Here is a 10,011-nt window from a genome sequence, read left to right as displayed (position 1 = left end):
TAAAATATGTAATTTGTTTTATATAATAATATTATAATATTAATATATATAAAACAAATATGTGAAAGAGTAAATCATATAGAGAAGCTTTACCTGTTTATTAGCGGAAATCCATAATCCTATTATATGTAATTTGTTTTATATAAATTAATTATAATATTAATATATATAAAACAAATATGTGTAAGAGTAAATCATATAGAGAAGCTTTACCTGTTTATTAGCGGAAATCCATAAACCGTTAATCCTATTTATGAATTTTTTAAGGTCACTGCTTGCAGTGTGATTCTCGGATAAATATAATAACGACTGGAGTTTATCAGTCACATTGCATGATAGTTTACCGAAGCATTCGAGTTTGTCGCGAAATTTAAAATCAATATCTGAATTGTGGCTTTCCGTCTTCAGAATGCTCACCTACATTTTAAAAAAATGTCAAAATACGATATCATTTTTGTCCGATAAGTAATTGAATAATTCTAACAATTAAAAAAGTGAGAAACATATATATATATATATACATACCGCACGATATTTTTACAGGAAATTATTAACTTACATTTTTTTCGAGAAGTTGCACAAGTTCGCGGATCGAGACGATGTTGGTCGTCATAGTAATCTTCATAAAAAAAATTATTTATGATATTTATCAATATATCTTCTTTTGTCGAACTGTTTTTGTTAAACAAATGCATTTCTACACAAAATTTCGACAGTCTTCTTGTTCCAAAGGATAGATATATTCAGTTGTTTGTTTTTCTTTATTTTTTTGTTACCAGTTTATATATATATAATATAAACGACGTTGTTTTCTTTTTATACATGTAAATACATACATAAATCTGGCGTTGGTTTGCTTGTATAGACCACTTCATATAACGTCGCGCATTAATCTCATCGATATACATTTTTTTTTTTTTTTTTCGGAAGGGCCTGGCTTTTCCAGGTCTCTGACTAGATCGCCGCGATTTTGCATTTTAAAACCGGCGACCTTACTTTCAATCAATTTTTTTCTTGCGTTCGCAACTGCTTTACATTTAAAAAAAATGCATCCGCCGTTCTTTCTCCCGTGCAAAGATCGCGCGCATAATTTCGAAAGATTACATTGAAGTATTCGCGTGGACCCGGATGTTTTATCTTTTTCTATACCAATAACGGGATTTTATATCTGTGGACAGAACGCGCCGAAAAGCGTAGGCTTCGGCAATTAAAGTAATCGTGACATTTTTCGATTTTAATCGATTCTACTACAATCGTTTCGACGATATAATTATGTCACACAATTTGTCACTTTTCATCGTCGTCAGTATGTTTAACGTTTTGCAAGTTAAGCAGAAAGAAGGAAAATAGCACGGGTTATTCTCGCGAAAATACCCGAGCGCTCGTTTCGTGACCGTACTTTGAACAACTTACGCAGTTACGCTTGTTTTACTCTGAAAGAATCTTGATCCATTCGTTACCAAGTTTGAATATTGCAACGTTCAACGTCATTGATTTTTCTTTTATTATTTTTTTTTTTTTTTTTTTTTTTTTTTTGGTTAATGTCTTTTGTTCGGATGATGTAATGAGGTATTATAGGAATTTAAAATAATTGGAAATTGACTCCTCCGTATGTCGCTTAAAAAATTAACTTATGACTTTATAATTTTTACTATTAATAGTGTAATTTCTTAATATTACAAGCGCTCCCGCGCTTATCATAAGTAATGTACATATTTTGTTACATACTCAATATTGTTAATATTAATTGTCATAACTAAATATGATTTATTTAATTATACACAGCTTATCTTAATTATCGCAGTAGAAACATTTAAAAACATGTTTAAACTTGCACTTGCTGACAAATATATATGCTAATTAATTGTAATTTATATAGTAAAAGAAACAGCGCGCGCGATATATTGCCATCAAAAATGCTGATTGCTATCTTCTCATCATTTCGCTTCAAAGCGCTATTATAATGAAATCAATCATTATAGTTGTCTTATAAAATGATTATCTCCTTTAATATCGTTCCTAACAGGGGGTAGGGGAAGAGTATCTTTATCAAAAAGATAGGGTAGGACGGATTATTACATATATAATAAAAAAAAAAAAAATGTTTTAAATATTTTGTATATTCTAAAAATGAAAGCAAAGAAACTGATTCTGTGACTTAAATTTCACATATTCTAAAATTTAAAATGACTATTATAATTTTTTTTGACATTGCAACAATGTTTTATCAGCATGCTTATTGCTGATATTTCGTCATGAGAAATATAATAGAAAAGAAAAAATTTGTATATGATATGGAAATCTAGATCAAGAATATATATAACCAAACAAAAAATATACACGCATATTTGTGTGTAATTTGAAATTTTATAGATTAAATTTAGATAATATATTTGTAGCTATTTAGTTTATATATCATTTATTTATCCTAAAAAATAACTGCTCTGATCATGATCCTAATAAGCTGTATTAAATAATATACAATCAAATTCAATTTACATTTAATTTATATTCACACCGCCATGTCAGATTTTCACTGTTCAAAAGTATCATGTTGAATTTAATGATGAATATGTATTTAAAAATTACGGTTATTCGCGCGTATTAGGATTAGAAAAAATTACGGAGTTTTCTATAATATTTTTCACGTTGAACACAAATTGGTACAGTTGGCGATACTCATCCCCCATGGATCGCTTCTTATGATAGAAGCGTGTGTACCAAACTTATGCAGGAAGCAAAAATGCCATGAATCTATCAGGAACATGTATTATGTCTCTTGAAACGTGAATGTATGTCATTATCTTCAAAATGTCCATATATATAATATATATGTATATCAACTGAAACACGATAGTTTACTGTTGAAACTTTATTCAACAGTTTATTTTCAATCTCATGCTAAGAAATGATATTTATTTAGCAAGTGAAAATCGGTATTACACAGTTTATTACACCAGCTTTCTGAATTGTCCACATACAACTCCTAAAATCTTTTACCATTGCCTACACTCACGCTCATCACTCGGTGTCGCGAGCACGAGCGATATCTATAGATATCTATGAGAGGAATATCTGAAATGCGGCGGCCTTCCATAGTTGTTTCCGTGTCGCGGCCGCACATAGGAAGTGTTATAATAATGTCTTCGATGATAACTATTAACTGATCGATTCCAGGTTTTGTTTTGGTATTCTTGGAATGAATTATAATTTGTATTAGATCTCTCATTGTACGATCGACGACTCGAATGATCCTTGACTTTCTTTACGCGACCCCTATCCATTTCTTCGTCGTCCGTATTAAAATGACGTTTACGTTCCTCCCGTCTGTCGTTATCGACATCACGATCTAGCTGTGTTCTACTGCCATTCCAGTTCGTTACTAGAAATTCATAAAGATTCACAAATTTATAATTGTTGATCTTTTAATATTTAAATTTTATTATTTTACAATTAAATTTTATTACATGCTTACCGGAAGTACTGCCATATCCACGATGCGACATTTTCAATAAATGTGAAACAGTGTCCGAGCGGTTGGTACCATTAAAATCTCGCACAGCTGCGGCATTCGGTGTTGTATTACCTTGATTGACCTTGGCGTCTTCCCTAGAATAGATATATTAGAATTTTATTTCTCTATATATATTGCATTATTTTTCTCATTGTATTATGTAAGTTTCGTGTAAATAGATTTACCCATTATCAGTCCATCCATTGGATCCGTTGAATGAGGGAGAAAATTTGTCCTTGGGAGTTTGCCAACCCTTAATGTTGCTACTCGTAGCCTTTGTAGGCACATTCTCTTCCTGTCCGTTTTTAGTTCTGGCGGCAGATTGACGCCACGTATCCTTGTCGCGTTGTTCCGACTGACCGCCGTTTGTTTCCATTCTTCCATTTTGATGTTTTAATAAACTTATTCGGCCATTACTGTTATTAGATCCATTTTGTGTTTTCGTACATTGTACAATAGTAGCTTGCGGCGTCATTGTCGATATACCATTACTTTTAGAGTTGGTAGTCTTTTGTATTTCTTTAGAGTTTGAGATGGTTTTTAATCCGTCTTTTGTAATGACACATTTTGGCACACCATTTGTAATATTAATTCGGGATACGGTATTATTTGAGGTTTGATTTTTCAGAGTCTCCGTCCCGACAGAAGGACAACTATCCTCTTCTTCACTGGAAGTGGGATCTACATCATAGGGCACTAAACTGTTACCATTTAAAACTTTCCCATTTTTAATATGCATCACTAATCTTGGCTGTGACTTGTCCTGCATTTTCTGCGATGACTTTATATTATCGGTGTCGCTGGATTTTTTTAGAGGAAAATTTAATTCAACGCCATTTCTTTGCGGCGGCAGCTGCGGACCGATCAATGGCCGCGATTTGCTCGATTCATCATGGTTGTTTGACGATTCGCTTCCGTTCGAGCATCCCGCAGATGTTGATGCTTTTAACGCAATAGATTTATTTATTATAGAATTGGGTACTGGCGCAGTCGACACGATACTCTTTACCGATGTTGTACCGTTCATTTTTGTTGATGGCGAATTCTGACTGTAATTTTCCATCTCGAAGATCATAATGTACGAGTTTGTACTTAAAACATTATTAAGGCTTATTGGACGAACGCAGCAGTCATCGAAAGAATAATATTGACCACTCGATACTTGTGCGATCGCCGTATAATGACCACAATTTACAGAGGGACCCATGTGTGTCACCATCGACATGAGTTTGTAGGTAAGCTGTCTGGGAGATTCTCCCGGTTCTCTCCACAAGTACGGGCCCATATCTATAGTTTGTTTAAAACCGATGTGTCTAGATATTTTTCCTCCTAAAACGCTAAATCGCTTCAATTGTACACATAACACTTTTGGTGGGCGCTCCAATGTGAATTGTTTGGTGGCAGGAACTCTTCTCTTACAGGCTTCACATTTATAATCATTATTATCCAATTGTTCTCTACTGAAGTAACTATTTAACGCTTCGTCCAATGTATTCGCCTTACGTATATCCACAAGCAAATCCTGTTTTAGAATTTTTACAGTTATTTACAAATAGAAACATTATATGTAAGAATTTGTGCTTTTACAGTTTTATACAAGAATTTCATCTTACCTGAAAATGTTGAAACGTGGTAGATACATGTTGACATTGCAGGCACTTTACTTCAGTACGTATATAACCGCCAAATATTTGATTAATAGGTGTCGTTTCTTTAGAATAGCTATCCAATTTAGTCGCTTTATGCCTATTTAAATACGTACGTTCCATCCCTTCCAATAAATAACGTAGAAATTCGTGAGCATCTTCTTGTTGTCCAGGCACCATAGTTCGACAAATGACTGAAAATGTTATATACTTGTTATAATATTTATCTACGCACATATTTGACAAAATAACTTGTGAAGGAAATACTTACGCTTTAGTTTATTAAATATATAAAATGGCTTGATTGCACCCCCAGATTTCTGATGAGTGAATTGTAGAGTCTTAGCCACTGCACACGTAAGGCATTCTCCATTTCCATCTAAAATTATCCTATTATCAAAACACCATACTATGCCATTATAACTTTATACTGTTTTGAAAAGCATGAAATATAAGTAAAATACATGATATGATAGTAAAAAAAATTACCATTTTGTTCCATCTTGGAATTATGATGCGGATCTGATAATAACCAGTTGACGAGAGCCGGAACATGAAATAATGCTTGAAGAGTACTATTCAAGTAACATGTATTCCCGATATTGTACATGCCTGCTCCAACTGGAAATGTGCCTTTCCACCCCAGCTGAACTTTCTTGGGAGAATACAAAGTGACAGCTGGTTCTGGTAAAACTGGTCCTTTATTTGCATCAATCTTTTTCTTATAACTTGTGCCATCTTTGACTTTGCTTTCCTCCAAATTCTCGGATAAATTGAGAAAAATGTTGCAGTTAGCTTGCACCTGATTTGCCGCTTGATAATCTTTTAATTCTTCGTAACGAATTTCCGTTTGCATAATTCGAGAAGCATTGCCGACTAATTCAATGGACAAATCATCTGTGGTTTTGGAAGAATTACTATTCAAAGCACAATGGAGCCTAGCCGCAATAGGATCGCAGATACTGACTGCAGGCATTTTATTGTATTGTTTAAATTTTCTCCTTATTATTTAATAATCACACAGACACACCTGTAATAAAATATTAAATTAAACAAGAAATACAATTTTGGATACGCAGCTCTATCATTATGCTCTTGATTGATTGCATTAATGAAACAAATTAGGAAGAAATATAATCCGAATGTCATATTTATATGTGTAAAATAAAATAAAGCCATTTACATCTACGACATATGCAAGGAAAAATTTTAAAAAGCATTAAATGTAAAAATTAATATATAGAGAATAAGGTATAGTCAAATAATTATTTAGCTGCTTGTATACAATGTATAACAGAAAAAAATTGATTATGTTACAGATTCGACTTCTATTCATAATCACGCGGTGTACAATGGGATTTAAGGAGCATACTTACTTGGAAAGATTGCATGCGGTAGATAACGCATGAAATAAATCGTTATTTATACCTGCCCTCGTCGATATATATATATATATATATATACTTGGATAATTATTATTATCGAGAAAAATCCCGACAACCATCTAACGTTGATCTCTTTCGAATTCTGGAATCGTGGAATCACTATCGATTCATCACACATACGATAACGCGCGTTTACTCGTCTCCAACGCGGTTACCGGAGTCCCTCCGTTACGAGCGATTTCCCGCGTGCGGCCGTACGCTATCTTTTATACTCTAATTTCACACGTCTTTACGTCGCGCTTACGAAACGATACTTTTTTTCAATATTCGAACGACCCGACCCGCCGATCATCACATATCGGTCGTACTCGATGATTTTATGCTCGCTCGTATTGGACACGCGGGAACGGGAGACGACATACTCACGTACACCGTGATCGTGACAGCCATTTGCATTCACTATCTGAAGAACGGCGAACGGCTTCTCTTGCGTGCGGCGTGCGACGAGCGGCGAGCGGCGCTTGCTTGACTGGTAGTGTAGTACGCGGGAAAATCCCACACACTCAAGATGGTTCCGGCCGGCTAGCAGCGGATGATATTACATTCAAATCATTGCTACAATTTTCTAGCCGTTGCAGATCGCCTAATCAATTTAATCCATTAGCGTGCGTACTTGTATAATTCATCTTTTCTTCAAATATTTAACAGAAACGTGAAATTTTCAAATGTATTTTTCTCTCTCTCGCTACTACATAACCTATCAATGGCTCCATTCACAAAACACAGCGATCGACTACTTAGCGCCCGGTGATTGGTTTATACTTGTGGATCCATCGGTCTAATACTTGTGGATCCACCAATTGAATTCGTTTTACGATAGCCAATCGGATCGATCTGCCGTGTTTTCTGAACGGTTTGAATTTTGCGTCTCTCGCTGTCTCGCTGCTGAGTAACGCTTTTGACATGTTGTAATATCAAGGATATTCCGTCAAAATCGCGAAACGTAAATTGTTGTAATGGTGCACGATTGAAAGGAACAAACGTGCAGTTTTTACGGAAAAAAATTGTTTGGTGATTGATTATTGGTGCGCTGATAAAATGCATGCTAACCGCGCTACCACCGATCCTTTAGACGCGTAGTTTCCTCTAACCTTTTATACTTTACACCTGAATTGAAAAATCCAAGTTTTTATTTATTTATTCTAAAGTAAAGTCGCGGTGAATTTGTTATATCGCTCTCTTCCGTTGATTACGAACGTGAAATCGAAAACATGTCTGACAAATTGGCCGAATCGATAGAGGACGACAACTCCGTTACTATGCTCGATGTTCTCCAAGTAGAGAATCAGCTCGAGGAAGACGCATATGCAGTCTTGGGCGCCTCCGATGATCAAAATTGTACTTATAACAAGGTCGGCACATTTTTCAATATCTTGTATAAATGTGCAATTTTATTTTTGTCCAGCGTTGTTTTACAATCATCCATTGTTGATTAACATTGTTACTTTATTTAAACGAATAATTATATGCAGGGATATATAAGACAAGCATTGTATGCGTGTAAAACATGTTGTTCGGACAAAATTCGAGCCGCCGTTTGCTTGGCATGTAGTTTTCATTGTCATGAAGGGCACGAACTTGTGGAACTGTATACAAAGCGACATTTCAGATGCGACTGTGGAAATTCCAAGTTTAATGGCAAACAATGTAATTTGGAGAAGGTATTGAATCTTTTGTGTATAATATTTTGTATATTTTATTATATAAAATTATATTGTGTTATGCTTAATTAACGCTTATTGTTCCTTTTAGCTGAAGTCTGCTATCAATACGGAAAATAAATATAATCAAAATTTTGATGGAGTTTATTGCACTTGCGCGAGACCATATCCTGATCCTGAAGGCGATGAAGATGACATGTTCCAATGTACAATATGCGAAGATTGGTATCATTTGAAGGTAAATATATATATGTAATGATAAATAAAATTTATGCATCTAACAATTGTTTCCCTTAGCATCTAGAATGTGACAATGGTATACCTGCAGATAATGCATACGATGAAATGATTTGTGTGGGTTGTATGAAACAACACAATTTTCTATGGAAATATGCATCAAAATATGCAGGTTAGATATTTGGATTATTAGAAATATGAAATTGTTGCCTTAATCATAAATTTATTAACATGTACTTTGGTTATAAGTCTCGAGAAAATCAGATGTAAAATCTGATGTATCTGAGAAGAATGAAGAAATAGAAGTCGATCAATTATCGGAAGGATGTCGAATGCCAAAACATAATTGTGCTAATATTAAAGGAAGCTGTTTTTGGATAGAAGGCTGGAGAGCCGCATTATGCACTTGTGAAGAATGCAAATCGGTGAGATATTGAATGTTGTATATTTTCTTTCCCTCTCTCTCTTTTTTATAAATAAATTAAATTGTAAAGATGTTGTGTACATTCTTTTTGTGATAAACTTTTATTATATTTTTTTTAGTTGTATAATGCAAAAGGCATTGCATTTTTACTCGATCCAAAAGATAGTGTACAAGCGTATGAAGAAGCAGGCAAGATGAATAAGCAAGAATCGCAATATGAGAAAGGTATGAAAGCTCTTGCAAGCATGGGACATGTACAAAAGTTGACAGCAATCGAAGGTAAACTAAAATTCAAATTATTCTATTGGATAAATTTTTAAAATCATTACAGGAAACACATATATTGTATTCTGCTAATAATAAACTGATTGCCATTGTTTTTAGAATACAACAATATGAAAGAACGACTTATGGAATATCTACAAAAGTTTGCGGAAAACAAAAAGGTTGTACGTGAAGAAGACATCAAAGAATTTTTCTCAGAAATGGAATCAAAGAAACGTCCCAAAGTGACAGTGCCAACATATTGTCGTTGAAAAAATGTATGTATTTTAATATTACAATTATATATATATATAACCCCATAGATATCTCTAATAATTATTAAAAGTATACATTATATATTATGTTTCTATGATAGATTATGATATACATACATATATATATTGATAATTTATCAGATATTATCAGTATTGTGGAAGAAAATAATGTGCATGATTTAAAAAAGCAATGGAGAGAAAGAGAAGAGAAAAAAATTTATTAAAAAATTGCCAGTCTAATCTGATACATGTGTATCGACATAAAAGAAACACTAGTTATTTAAACATACACATTCCTTAATATCCCAGCTTTAATATAATAAAATAGAACATTTATAATAAACTAAATAGGAAATCAATATCAAACATAAATTGCAGATATATTTTAATCCAATTATTGCCTTAAAACTGTTTCTTCAAATTTCTTTAATAAGATTATTTAACTTGAGTTGCAAGTTGAAGCATTAAATCCTTTAGTTCTTTAATTAATGCGTTAGCTAACATAATCGTTAAAAATCAGTTTCAAACAATTCCAATATTTGAAA

The 10,011-nt window shown here is 33.4% G+C and overlaps 3 protein-coding genes across 3 annotated transcripts in view; 1 reads left to right on the top strand and 2 right to left on the bottom strand.

Annotated features, from left to right (window-relative positions):
* LOC115240943 overlaps positions 1 to 917 on the bottom strand; it is a 4,318-nt gene extending 3,401 nt beyond the window's left edge. Inside the window, exons 1-2 of the mRNA XM_029816399.1 lie at positions 560 to 917; positions 214 to 417 (exon numbers count right to left, since the gene is read on the bottom strand). Of these exons, the coding sequence (XP_029672259.1) occupies positions 214 to 417; positions 560 to 625 (270 nt within the window). The 5' untranslated portion in view covers positions 626 to 917. The remainder of the gene's footprint in view (positions 1 to 213; positions 418 to 559) is intronic.
* Positions 918 to 2,453: 1,536 nt separating this feature from the next.
* Positions 2,454 to 6,994, bottom strand: LOC115240940 (ubiquitin carboxyl-terminal hydrolase 36). The gene is made up of 7 exons (XM_029816397.1): positions 6,537 to 6,994; positions 5,650 to 6,190; positions 5,432 to 5,539; positions 5,128 to 5,354; positions 3,700 to 5,036; positions 3,476 to 3,609; positions 2,454 to 3,382 (listed from the first exon to the last, which is right to left on the bottom strand). Exons 2-7 carry the CDS (start codon positions 6,134 to 6,136, stop codon positions 3,051 to 3,053), a joined length of 2,625 nt encoding a protein of 874 aa, XP_029672257.1. The 5' UTR covers positions 6,137 to 6,190; positions 6,537 to 6,994; the 3' UTR covers positions 2,454 to 3,050.
* Positions 6,995 to 7,452: 458 nt separating this feature from the next.
* On the top strand, positions 7,453 to 9,845 carry LOC115240942 (putative E3 ubiquitin-protein ligase UBR7). Its single transcript, XM_029816398.1, has 8 exons — positions 7,453 to 7,957; positions 8,078 to 8,266; positions 8,358 to 8,504; positions 8,564 to 8,675; positions 8,753 to 8,928; positions 9,047 to 9,206; positions 9,312 to 9,469; positions 9,568 to 9,845. The coding sequence occupies exons 1-7, from the start codon at positions 7,817 to 7,819 to the stop codon at positions 9,461 to 9,463; spliced, it is 1,077 nt and encodes a 358-aa protein (XP_029672258.1). The 5' UTR covers positions 7,453 to 7,816; the 3' UTR covers positions 9,464 to 9,469; positions 9,568 to 9,845.
* The last annotated feature ends 166 nt before the right edge of the window (positions 9,846 to 10,011 follow it).

The sequence above is a fragment of the Formica exsecta genome, unplaced genomic scaffold, assembly GCF_003651465.1.
Source record: "Formica exsecta isolate Colony F162 unplaced genomic scaffold, ASM365146v1 scaffold458, whole genome shotgun sequence".
Taxonomy (NCBI): domain Eukaryota; kingdom Metazoa; phylum Arthropoda; class Insecta; order Hymenoptera; family Formicidae; genus Formica; species Formica exsecta.
Note: the sequence above shows the minus strand (reverse complement) of the source record. Positions and strands in the feature narration are given on the sequence as shown.

What these genes read in the sequence shown, in the direction of transcription:
- LOC115240940 (XM_029816397.1), bottom strand. Translation starts at nt 6,136, where the DNA reads ATGCCTGCAGTCAGTATCTGCGATCCTATTGCGGCTAGGCTCCATTGT. An exon ending in TTCCAAGATGGAACAAAATG is followed by an intron (nt 5,540 to 5,649) that starts GTAATTTTTTTT and finishes GGATAATTTTAG; the next exon opens with ATGGAAATGGAGAATGCCTT. An exon ending in AATGGATGGACTGATAATGG is followed by an intron (nt 3,610 to 3,699) that starts GTAAATCTATTT and finishes TATCTATTCTAG; the next exon opens with GGAAGACGCCAAGGTCAATC.
- LOC115240942 (XM_029816398.1), top strand. Translation starts at nt 7,817, where the DNA reads ATGTCTGACAAATTGGCCGAATCGATAGAGGACGACAACTCCGTTACT. An exon ending in AAAATTGTACTTATAACAAG is followed by an intron (nt 7,958 to 8,077) that starts GTCGGCACATTT and finishes AATTATATGCAG; the next exon opens with GGATATATAAGACAAGCATT. An exon ending in ATATGCATCAAAATATGCAG is followed by an intron (nt 8,676 to 8,752) that starts GTTAGATATTTG and finishes TTTGGTTATAAG; the next exon opens with TCTCGAGAAAATCAGATGTA.